Source organism: Monopterus albus, unplaced genomic scaffold (genome assembly GCF_001952655.1).
Source record: "Monopterus albus unplaced genomic scaffold, M_albus_1.0 scaffold459.1, whole genome shotgun sequence".
NCBI classification, from domain to species: domain Eukaryota; kingdom Metazoa; phylum Chordata; class Actinopteri; order Synbranchiformes; family Synbranchidae; genus Monopterus; species Monopterus albus.
Window position 1 is genome coordinate 161,929 of NW_018128339.1, and position 13,019 is coordinate 174,947.

At 42.8% G+C, this 13,019-nt stretch overlaps 1 protein-coding gene across 1 annotated transcript in view; it reads left to right on the forward strand.

The window, feature by feature from the left end:
* The window catches only part of LOC109952421 (dimethylaniline monooxygenase [N-oxide-forming] 5-like), a 12,579-nt gene extending 8,139 nt beyond the window's left edge, over window positions 1–4,440 (forward strand). Inside the window, exons 2-6 of the mRNA XM_020587493.1 lie at window positions 2,914–3,054; window positions 3,196–3,384; window positions 3,495–3,660; window positions 3,789–3,931; window positions 4,237–4,440. Coding sequence (XP_020443149.1) covers window positions 2,923–3,054; window positions 3,196–3,384; window positions 3,495–3,660; window positions 3,789–3,931; window positions 4,237–4,440 — 834 coding nt within the window. The 5' untranslated portion in view covers window positions 2,914–2,922. The remainder of the gene's footprint in view (window positions 1–2,913; window positions 3,055–3,195; window positions 3,385–3,494; window positions 3,661–3,788; window positions 3,932–4,236) is intronic.
* The last annotated feature ends 8,579 nt before the right edge of the window (window positions 4,441–13,019 follow it).

Consider the following 13,019-nt stretch of genomic DNA (forward strand, 5'->3'; position numbering starts at 1 on the left):
ACGTGCAGCTCTGCTTCCTGACGACACCCCGGCCAGTAGAACCTCTGGCGCAGCCGCTTCACCGTCTTTGCATTCCCAAAATGTCCCGCTCCCGCTGCTCCATGGACCCAGCGCAGTGCTGCTCCATGGACCCAACGCAGAACTAGCAGCTGCAGTCGGTCAGCCCCTTGGCCCAGGGCTCGCCACCGCCGGTAAAGAACGCCGTCGTGAAGCTCCCGTTTTCCCCTCCGGCCCCTCAACAGACACGCCGCCCCGCTCTGGCCATGCCTGTGCCTCGATCCAGCCCCCTCGCTACGTGGACCTGCTGCAGCACGGGGTCAGTCTGCTGCTGCTGCTCCAGCTGCTCTCTGGTGAACGGTTCCTGTGGCTGGTCGCTGCCATCCAGCCCTGCCGCCGCTGCTGACGGTACCTGCTCTCACATGTAAACAGTGTTCAGCATCCTCACAGCCTGGTGGATGAAGCTGTTTGTAAGTCTGGTGGAGTGGGCCTGAAAACTCTGATACCTTCTCCCTGAAGGCAGGAGTCTGAAGTGGGAGTGTGCGGGGTGGGAGGTGTCATCAACAATGCTGATGGCTCTGCAGGTGAGGCAGGTGTTGAAGATGTCCCTAAGGGAAGGCAGAGGGGTGCCGATGATCTTGCTGGCTGTTTTCACTATGCGTTGCAGGGTCCTTCTGCAGGAGACAGTACAGGCTCCGTACCACACAGTGATGCAGCCAGTGATGACGCTCTCAATGATGCCCCGGTAGAAGGAGCACATGATGGGGGGTGGGGCACTGGGTCTCCTCGGAGGAGTATTGCGGAGGAAGTAGAGGCGTGTTTGAGCTTTCTTGGCCAGTGATGTGGTGTTGTTGGTCCAGGAGAGGTCCTCAGAGATGTGCACCCCCAGGAACTTGGTGCTGCTCACTCTCTCCACTATAGCACTGTCGATGGTCAGTGGTGGATGCTTTAGAGGTTTTCTCCTGAAGTCCACAATGATCTCTTTAGTCTTCCCCACACTAAGGAAGAGGTTGTTGTCCTTACACCACTGGACCAGTTGGCACATCTCACTCCTGTAGTTGGCCTCATCATTGTTGGTAATGAAGCTGACTACAGTCGTGTCATCTGCAAACTTGACAATGTAGTTGGTGCTGTAGATTGGAACACAGTCACGGGTCAGCAGTGTGAAGAGCAATGGGCTGAGCACACACCCCTGTGGAGCCCCTGTGCTCAGGCTGATGGTCTTGAAGATGTTGCCACCGACCTGCACATTTTGTGGCCTCTCTGTTAGAAAGTCCAGCACCCAGTTGCAGAGAGACGTTTTGAGTCCCAAGTGTCCAAGTTTTTGTGTAAGCTGCTGGGGAATTATTGTGTTGAATGCTGAACTGAAGTCTAGGAACAGCATTCGCACTTAACAGTTCTTTGAATCTAGGTGGGTGAGGGCTGGATGGAGAACAGCACTAATGGTATCCTCTGTGACCTGTATGCTAACTGAAGTGGGTCGTGAGAGGGAGGAAGGATGGACCTGACGTTCTGCACGACCAGCCGCTCGAAGCACTTCATAATAATTGAAGTCAGTGCTACAGGCTGATAGTCATTGTAACAGGTTGGGTATTGTAAACCTGTGGTTACTTAAGGGCTAATTTGTGATGGCCTTTTGGCGCCATTGTATGAGACACAGGAAGTTGATTTTCTCTTTGTTTTTGTTTTTTTATTCTGTGACTAAACGAGTGGACGGCAGAGCAACACGGTATTTTACCGTGAGTTGTCGCACCAGCTCAACGCGTAAATATTAAGTCTCATGTCCGTTCATAGTTATTATAAGAAATGTAAAAACGAAAGACATTTAAATACAAACTACAAATAACCATTACAGGTACCATACTCAGATCTGGAATGAAAATACTGTACTGAAGGTAAATGCAAGAAAAAGGTAAAATGTAGGTTCAGTGGATTATTGTAAGACATTTTATAATGTTGCTGATCAAAATACTTCTATTTGTAAATATATAAATTATCCACTTATAACCCATACATGGAAATAGTTAAGTGTGAACTGATTGAACTCACAATTTCTCATCTGCATTTCACACTAGATCTTTCTGTTGATTCTTCTTGGTGGTGTGATATGCCTGCCAAAGGGTAACTTAAGAACATGTAATATTCTGTTCTTTCCACTCACTGCCTCTAATCAATACAACATTCTCAAAGTCCATTTCATCTCTGCTAAACAGGGTTAAAGTCCCTCTCTGCAGTAACTGATTAACTGATTGGTTCGTGTGAGTTTACACAGTGTCTCATGTCTGATCACAGCTGCACAGGACTTAGCTCCAGCTTGCCGAAAAAGGTGAGAGCAGCTGACACCTTTCAGAATTCAACAACAAGTGTATTTGCTATTCAAAAACAACGAGACCTGACAGTGGGTCACTGACATGTAGGGAGACAGATGCTGTACTGTGAACTGATTTACTTCCTCAGCATAGTTCACGTTTTACTCAGTGCTGAAGTGAAGAAACATATACGCATTCAATTTGTCTCACTCTTCCATTTAGCAGCCTAACACTTTAATGCTGCTGGATGCTTCAAGTGTTATTCTGAATGTCCACCAGTGTTAAAGTGCTACTAGCAAGAGACTAGGTTTTGTAACGAGAGAAAGTAAACGAGTCACTATTTTTTTGGCAAACCTAAAAAAAAATCACTTAATCACCAAACATGTATGCATGCCTAAAAATTTTTTTGAAAAAAATGGAAATAATGCAGGTTCCAGAACATGACAAACATAACAGTAGTTTTACTTCTGTCATGTCGGCTAGTTCCTTTTTAGCCAGTAGTGTGACCTGAATGTTTATGTAGCACCATCCAGATTTCAGCTTGTCTAACACGTTGGCTTATGAGCAGACATGACATTTCTGATTCATTGTGTCCCTCTCTACAAAGTGCTCAGTAATGGTCCAACGTGTAGCAGTGGTTGGGGCAGGCAGTTCTGGTCTGGTCTGTATCAAGATCTGTGTCGATGAGGGTCTGGATCCTGTCTGCTTTGAAAGCAGTGATGATATTGGTGGCCTGTGGAGATTTAAGGTTAGTGAGGGCACATGTTGATCTAGTCACTAAGTCTTTATGATACTGTATATGAATAGACTAACTCTCTGGATAAAACAAAGTCCTTATGAGAGTGGTGTGCTTATCAGCACCATGTCTTGTCTCCTTTTGTGTTTACAGGAGTCACCGGAGCCAGAGCGATCCAGCATCTATCGCTCCTTGGTGGTCAACACCTCCAAAGAGATGATGTGTTTCAGTGACTTCCCCATGCCTGCTAACTATCCAAACTACATGCACAACTCTCAGCTCCTGCAGTACCTCAGGCTTTATGCAAATCACTTTGACCTGCTCAGATTCATTAACTTCCAGGTTATTTCTGTTTCATCAGTGTTGCAGTAGTTTCACAAGTTTCTATAACATATTATGTAAAGTATGAGTTCTTTAATGTGTGTGTTATGCTCTGGACATGCATGCTTCAGACCACAGTGAGGAGTGTTGTCCAAAGACCAGATTTCTCTCTGTCTGGTCAGTGGGACTTGGTGACTGTAAACAGGGATGGAGAGGAAGAGAGACATGTGTTTGATGCAGTTCTGGTGTGTTCAGGCCAATACAACCATCCGGTCTTACCCCTATCGGACTTTCCAGGTTGCTGGACAAATAGATATCGCTTTTGAAACATTTTACATAATACAATGGATGACTGCAGTGTTTATTTTACATCGGCACATTCTGATATTTTTCTTTGAACTGATGCACCATTTGTGTCTCTCCAGGCTATGAGACGTTTTCTGGCAAGTTTTACCACAGCTGGGAATATAAAGATGGAGATGCCTGCAGAGGAAAGAGAGTAGTGGTGGTTGGCATTGGCAATTCTGCAGGAGATATTGCTGTGGAGATTAGTAGATCTGCAGAGAAGGTACTGTAAGACAAAAAAAGGGTATAAAAACTTTGTCCCTAGTGGCATTTGGCAACAGTAACCAGTAGACTTCAGTGATGTGACATGAGTTTTATATTTTACTGCTAGTGTTGAATGTTAAAATAGTGTCAAACAAATTATTTTGAATATATTTGTCATCACAGCATTGTTAATCAAACAAACAGAGTGCTGATGTAAAATATCACACTCACTTTTTAATGTCTTATTTATTTAATACATTGCTAAGAATGCTAAATTGATAGAATATACAGTACCCATGTATATCTTCTTATCCTTCCTGTCAGACCTTCCTCAGCACACGTGATGGGGCCTGGGTGATGGGCAGGATGTCCAGTAATGGTCTTCCTCTGGACATGCTGGGTATGACCAGGTTCAATGAGCTCCTCATGCAGCTCTATCCCAAGACTCTGATCAACTGGGCAGGCGAGACGGCACTGAACCAGAAATATGACCACAGACTGTATGGCCTAAAGCCCAGATACAGGTGATACATTTTGACCTTATCTTCTCTGCCTCATGATGCCAGGCTGCTGGAGTTTATAGTGAGTTTCTTTTTGGCTTTCCATTAGAAATCTTCAAATATCTAGCTATTTCAGTGTTGTTTCAATTATTCTTCTATATTATTTGTGCAGTGGTAGCATAGCTGTATGTAGATGATTAGTCTCACATTGGGTGGCAGTGACTCAGTAGTTAACACTGTCGACTTGCATATGTTTCACTACGCTACCTGTAGGTTCTGTGAAGTGTGTATGTTGTATCTTATGGATGGATATTCCATATACATTTGCCCAGAGCTTCTCCACCAAAAAGCTGGTTACTCCTGAAATTGCCTTTTACCAAAGCACTGGCCTGTGAACTAGTGCTAAATTGCAACTGTACACCTCTGGATCAAATGTTAGGCACAAGTTTCCCCAATGGATCTAAATGTTCTTAAATTATTTTAAAAAAGAGATGCATTTAGTATGCTTGTTGATGCATCATATAAATGTATTTTACTGTTTTAACAAGACCAGGAAACCTGATAGGTAGGTATGATGCTTACCTTAATATTAGAGTGTTTGCTAAATGAGACAGAACACAAAGCACTAGCATGATCAGTAGAATTCAGTCTCTGGGAACTTTCATACTTAAACTCATGCCAATTCATCCAGTAGTTTCTGAGGTATTTCAATTTGGTCTAAAGTGACCAACAACTGCAATCTATAGCCAATCTACTGTCAGCTGTTGGTGGGACTGCCCTGTGGATTATATTTAATAGATTATTTCCTCTGAACACTTTTGTTGTTGTTGGTGCATCCATAAGCACACAACACCAGACAATGTAGGAAGAATTAAATCAACCTTAGAATCATTATAAATAGGGTTATTCATGCACTTACACCTTAAAATGATTTCTAAAAACAAGTTGTTGTTTTTTTCTTTTGCCACTAGCCCCAGTCATTCTAGAAACCGCAGGTCACATTGGTTAAACTTGGTCTTGAATATAAATACTATATTTCCTGCTGGTGAATGCATATTGGGGAAAGACTCTGTCTTTAAAGTCTATACACAAGCACACAAACTGAATTCTTGCCTCTTACTCCCATATCTTTAACAACAATTTTAATTGCTATACTCAACCAGCAAAGCAAACATTTCATCAGTGTTACTTATGTTGCAAAGGGACATAGATTCTTCTTGAGTCTCTGTGCAGTTTTAAACAATGCCTTCTGTCACCACCAACACACTGTCAGCTGTGCAGACAGTTAACCAGTACAAAGTAGTCTTTCGTGTGACATGTTTGTAGCAAGATAATGACTGAGATTATTTACAATTTCCTCCTTTTCCCAGATTGTTGGATGGAAGGCCTTTGATCAATGATGATCTGCCCAGTCGAATACTTCAGGGGGCAATAGTCATGAAGCCCAATCTGAAAGGGTTCAAGGACTCTGGGGTTGTATTCAAAGATGGCACAGTGGAGGAGAACATTGACACTGTGGTTTTCTGCACAGGTTATAATGAACACTTTCCATTCCTGCCCTCAGCTCTGTCTGAGGGGCCATATGGAGAGCTGACACTATACAAGTAAGTACTGGGTGAAAAGAGAGCTGTATGGGGCTGTCATCTTCTATTATGTAAAGAAGAAAAACTGAAACTCCATATTACACAATTAGAAACCAATTTAACGACTGACTCAAGTTGTTGACGCCACAGAGTCAGCTCCATCTGCTTTACCATGGATAGCTCATATGCAAAATGCAATAATTAACACTTCCATTTAAATGATCTCCTAAAATATCTTGATGAATAAATTTTGTAAACTATTCTGTGTTTTTATACAAATGTACATTAATTTGTGGACATGTTTAGATAGTATAATGTAAAATTTTTAGCTAAATCAAAATGAAATGCAACTGCTTTAAAACATTACACCACTAGACCTTACTTTGTAAAGTGTCCTGAGATGACTTTTGTTGTGATTTGGCACAATACAAATAAAATTGAATTTAATAGCTGTTATCAGTTGTTATTGGGACCATGTTTAGTAGGGCTCTATACCACCTCCTAGTTGTCTCAACAGGTTGTCATGGACAGTCCTTTTGTGATAAACAGTTTAGGCACAAAAACCATATGGTCATGTTAAGCAAGGAAATGTAGGTTAAGTTGGATAGGTTTAGACTATGATCATGATTTCAGTTAAAATAACTTGATGAACCAACACTGACTGTCAGTTTGAATCAGGAAATGTACAAGTCTCCAGTTTCAAAGTTGTGTTTTGTGGCAGTTCACCTACTGAGTCATAATTATGGCCATGAATGACAACTGATAACAGCCATTTAGGTGGTGATAACATACAAGTTTGTTGATTAAATGTAAAATAACCAAAAATGATTTGTTATTGCAGTATATTACAATCATTAGTCTGACATGTTACATTGTTTATTACCTGTCTTTGTTTCATTCACCCAAGAATGGTGATCTGTTATTGTACAATATTATTATAACTTGACAGGATCAATTAACTTTTTATTATTATTATTATTTAGAAGACTGTTTCCTCCTGCTCTACAACACCACACACTGGCTATCATGGGTCTTTTTCGAGCAAAAGGACCAATCATGCCCATAGTGGAAATGCAGGCACGATGGGCTGTTAAGGTTTTTTCAGGTAAACATTTAATACGCAAAGTCACACACGCAAACACATACACACTGAATTAATGAGCACAATGTTTTACTGTCCAGGTTCGAGCCTTCTTCCATCAAAGGAGAAAATGTTGGCTGTCATTGAGTCTGACAGGAGGAGAAACATGGAAAGGTAGACTAATATTCCTTAGATGGCCAAGGCAGATCATTCAGGCTTTTCCTATGGAAAGTCAGATGTCAACTCAGTACTGTTCAGGAAATTTGAGTGGATTCACTCCTTTGCTTTTTGTTCTCAGCTTTCCCTGCCCACGACAAGCTGCTCTCGCGGTAGCTTACATCCCATACATGGATTTCATGGCTAAGGAGGTCAGTTCAGTTCTGCTTTATATAAACAGTGTTACACACATGAATGTAAAAAAAAGTCTTCCAATCACAGGTAGGAGTTCGTCCACACTTCCTGACTCTACTTCTGAGAGATCCTATACTCTGGGTGAAGGTCTTCTTTGGTCCCTGCACTCCATATCAATTTCGTCTCACCGGGCCTGGCCAGTGGGCTGGAGCCCGACATGCTATTCTCACCCAGTGGGAGCGGGTTGCTCAGCCCTTCAGAACCAGAGTGATACCAGAATCAGAGTCCAGGCCATCTGTCCCTTGCTCTCCTTGGCTACTCATGTTTGGAGCAACTGTGGTGATTGCTATGTTTCTGTCTAAAAATGAGATCAGGGTGTAGCTCACATTGTGGGCAGGAGCATTTTCTGAGGGACACCTGGTTCACTGGTTAACAAATCATGTATATGTGATAATGCTGAGTTATAAAACTTTAAATGTCACTTGAATAGATCAAAACAATCTGCACAGTATTGCTTTTTTGTTTTACAGTTGGTAACATACATTTCCCAGTAGTGAGGTCACTTTGTTAAACCTGTTCATGCAGTCAGCACAATAGAAGTCATTGTGGATTTGTTTTGTTACAAATTTTCATCTTAACCACCACCAAAACTCCATGTATTAAAGTCTATTTGGCAGTTTTACATACAGCTGTAATCTGTGGTGGTAAGCACTACTAAGTTTGCAGCTCAGCATTTGAGAGTGAACATGCAGATTTGTAAATAGAATCAGATTTGAGAGTAAAAGCCATGCATGGGCAGGATTATGCTCTCTAATCTGATTCTGCGCTTGCACATCCTCAAATGCTGAGCTGCAAACTTAGTAGTGCTCATCATGTGGCTGCAGCTGCAGGGCACTGATGATGGATCATGGGTAATGAGAGTGTGAGATGTGGCATACAAGTTATCAGGGCTTATTCGACCTCCCTTAAGTTGGTGAATCATCTGCTCTTGTGCTGAGGGAGTAGGGAAGCATCAGAAAAAAGTATTTAATTTGTTGATGGTAGAGTTGCCTCAGATCTATCAGCTAGTGGAAATCAGTTTCCGCAAGTGGAGTCAGTGTCGGATGGAGCACCAGAGTAACACACCAGTGAGTCACTGCAATGAGGGTGTCACATCTCTCAGGGTGGCCAGTAAAGCTACCAACAATATTAATGGCAAACTCTATTATAATGCCAGATGAGAATGAGTGGCTAGTTCCCTCTAAACAACTCACAGGAGGAACAGAATACAGTAGTCCACATATACACCCCAAGTCTAATAGTCCAAGTTCAATGCCGGCAAAAACTAACAGCCAAGGAATCCAAAAAGCAAGGCAGAAATCGTTGGTCAGGACTATCTGGGGTCAGAATCAGGAATCACAGGTATCACGAGTAAATGCCAGAAAGTCTGCACGTAACTCAAGAACAATCTGGCAGCTTTCAGGTGGGGGGGAGCTGCTATAAAAGGAGTGATAATTAGTGTAAAGAGTCCATATGCGGGGTGAGAGGAAACGATAAAATAAAAGCATGATGCCAGAAGCCAACAGGACAGAACCATGGCAACATCCTTTGTTGTATCCTTTTGCTTTTCAACAACGTTTGCCCCAACTTTTTTAAAATTAGGACCACTTCATAGATTTAATCTACACGTGCAATCCCACACATCAGATTCTGACCGACACACAGATGAGTTTGAGGAGGTATTGCTATGGAGCCGAGAGATGAGGCAGGGTGCATAATAAATCTGTTACAGTCGCTCTCTAGCCGGGTGGTGAGAGAGGAAGAAAAGCTGGACCCAGAAATGCAGAATACCGATCTAGATTATTCAACAGTGACTTTATTACATATAAGTGACAAATGGAGAAAATAAAGACGAGGCTGCTAGAAGTGATTGCTGGGAGGAGCGGCAGAGACCTGGCCCCAGTGAGATGGTTCTTGGAATAGAGGAGCTGCTGTCAGAGGATGTGGAGATATCAGGCTGACGGCAGAGTCTGAGGCTAGTGCTGGAGATGACAGCTGTAGCACAGCCGAAGCTGCCGCAGCCAGACCGTAAGTGCACGGGGGTAATCGTGCAGGAGCTTTTACTTGCGTTGCGTTGACGATCGTTAACAGGGTCAGATGTCAACTGGAGTAGCTGGACTTCAATCTAGATGTGCAGCGAACTGACACTTGTCAATGAACTGGCAGAGAATGCGCGTTCGCCAGCGGTTTAAATACAGAAGCTGGTGATCAGTGAAATACGCCACAGCCGTGAGACATACCAGGGAGTCAGAGTCTGTAGCGGGAGCAGTCAGATGCGCCGCAGCTGTGAGTCATCCCAGGGACCTACTGTAGGTCTAGCTAGATCTGAGGACAGAAAAAGGAAAAGAGAGCGAGAGAGGCAGGTAGTGCCGAGCAAACCTGACAATATCATGTCAGGAGCACACAAGGATGAGGGAGCGGTGCCACTGGTCACCTCTGCTGTATTGAAGCAGTATATTTGTAACAGTATATTTAATGAAGAAATGAGCAGACACCTGGGCAGCTGTCATTCCATTTAAAATGTATTCAGAACAGTAATGTAAAATGGCTTCATAAATGCTTATGCTTGTTAAATGGTAGTACATAGTGTACCCCACAAGGGGAAGTTAGATGAAATTTAAACTGTGCTGCTGATGGATTAATCATTAAAGGATAATTACAGTTTATTGCAATTTATTTTTATAATTCTACCTATAATATTTAATATTATACCAACTAGAGTAATGATATCTGGGAACACCAATGCCCAGATCAGGAGCATTTAAAAATAGACATCAAACAGGGCAAGAGGCACAACAAGTCAGACAGCCAGGCTTGTTCACTCACACACCCCAGAGGCCAGCAATAAGCCTGATGACAGAAATGGAAAAACAAAATTCCCAAGTTGTAATAAAAGCACCATTATCCACTAAAGTACATGGCTGTTTTTTTTTACCACTTCTCCACCACCTTGAGCTATTCTGGGATTCAAGTGGTGAAATATTGATGAAGAGTGGCTCCAGGCTGATGGCCCAACTCATCTTACGTTGCATTAACAAGAGGTATTTAAATAAAGATAAGGTATTTAAATAAGATAAACATTTGAGCAATCATTAACCTGTACTGTCTTTATGCTAAAACCTGGCTGAGTAGCCAACCAGATTAAAGGAGATTGAGGGGGGGAGCTGGAAGGAACTGAAACATTTAGGTCCATTATTCCTCTGTTCCTTTAAAGAAGAGGTAAGGCTGACACAGATGTTTATGTTGGTGTTATTGTAATTACTTTGGTTTAGAAATTACTGCTCATGTGCAATGACTGAAGCAATTGTGTAGGTGCATGAAGAGGGTGGTTATACATGTGCTTTTGTGTTGGTGCACTACCTGGAATACAAAAGCCTGATGAATGCATGGTTCTGCCTGTATCCAGTTTGTCAGTGTGTGTTGTATCGCGCTGGTAGTGTATGTGTCTTTTGTAAACTGGATTAAAATTCCTTGTTTAGATTGTATTTCTCTTACAAACAGAAATTCCTCTATATGTATGTCTAAAATAGATACATAATGGGTACTTTCTAATGCTCTTAAAAGTCTACATTTTGGTGACAAATGCTTGTACATTACTGTACAGTACTATTTTCAAGCAGGCAAATGCATGTGCATTTCTTGAATTAGAATTTCTCACTGCCTAGTGTGATGAGAATGGTTCACACAAAACACTGCAATGTATGGTATACACTTGTATGAAGGCCACGATATGCTAACCCCTGGACATAGGAATGAAGCTTAACCTCTCACACTAAGGTGGCATATTTGAAACATATTAAAGCTCCAAACACTGCTTGAGGTTTTATGACGGAGATATTCACTCAGTAATTTACTACCATGAACAGAGTTCCCTGCAGGATATGAAATTTAAAGGATAGTCTATATTATGTAATAAGTGAACAGCTGTATATTTTGTATAAAATCTTTTCTGATATAACTGTCTAAAAATCATTTTAGCAGTTCAATCTTGGCCTACTGCCAACCCTGTGAATGATGGTTGCCTACAGTAACCCAAGCTTCTATTTCGTATAGGCGTAGCCCTCTAAGAGCTGTCGCTATTGGGACAAAAGCGCAGCTGGATGTAGTCAATGCCCTGTTGGCACACCGCCACCCAAGAGCATTAAAACACACCTCAGCTTGCCCTATAATACCCTATAATAGCAGCCCAAACAACATCCTCTCTCCTGTATCAGGCCTCGCCTGAGAAGCAGGTACAGTCATGCCCATATAACCTGTTGGGTTTTCTGCTTCATTCGCCATAATACACAGGGATTACACTGTATAGTTCTCACGGTTCAAGTTTATTTCGTCTTCACAGCACAACTGGCCGTGGGAAAAGTACAAGAGAGAGAATCCCCCAGTCAGTAGTTGTATATAAACTGTCGAAAAGAAAAACAAGTGTCGCAAAAAGAAACAAACTAGAGCTATGACATATACACAGGAATTTGTTACATAGCAAAAAACACACAATTTAACAGGGCTGCTTACCAAAATAAAATAACATGTCTGTCTCTATCAAGAACACAACTCAACATAAACACGTGACTGCCACTGTAAGAAGGCAGAATGGCAATTCTGTTAACAGGGGAGAAGTGCAGGGAAGAGCACACAGACAAAAGTTAAACTGCAAGAGCATACAGGCGCTAGCAGCGTACAGAGATAATCAGATGCCCATATTACGCAGCTGTTGTCTCACAGTAGTAATAGGTAGGTACTAACTCCTTTGAACTAATAGCAATATTACCAACGGAAGACATGAGTACCATGGAGAATGTACAGACAGAGTGCAGGAAGGGCACACACACACACACACACACACACACAGCGGTGGCTTGCATTGGTAGTACAGTCAAGTGAGTGTACATGGCTAACAAGCAATCACCCGGTGAGACAGACAATGCGCACCAATGGCCCACTCGCTTAGCCGAAGTTAGGGCTAAGAGAAGTTGTGTTTCCAGAGAGAGATGTTTGAGAGAGATTTCTGTTATGGACTCAAAGGGGGGTTCCCTGACGTAATCCCACTGAGGTGCCACTGAACGCGTCACAGGCTAGTCTGCTTATGCCCCTGAGAAAGCGTTTCACCAGCGGGTGTACAAAAACACAGTTCGCTTACCAAAAAACTTCATGGCAAGAAGAGATGGCAGTAGACAGACACAGTAGACAGAGCCAAATTTCTATCTACCAGGATCTGTAGAAAAATTCAGCACTTAAGACAGTGGGCAGGAAGTGGGAGCTGTACCCCTCTCCATGCCCCACCGTTGAAAAACTGACCATTTGCAGCTTGAGGCGTCGTAACAGACGGAGCTCTCGTGCACTGAATTGCGTGTATGACCGCTGGAGGCAACCTTAGGCTCCAGGGGCCAGGCCCACATCCATTGCCCTGACACGGGGCACTGCTGGATCGCGCCGAGCAGATGAGAGAACGCTTGTGTGCCCAGGAGCTATCAGGAGGATGCACAGCCATTCCTCTTGAGCGTTCAGTGAAAACCAGAGGTGGCACCACACGTTCCCGTGTGCTGCGAACAGGCCTAC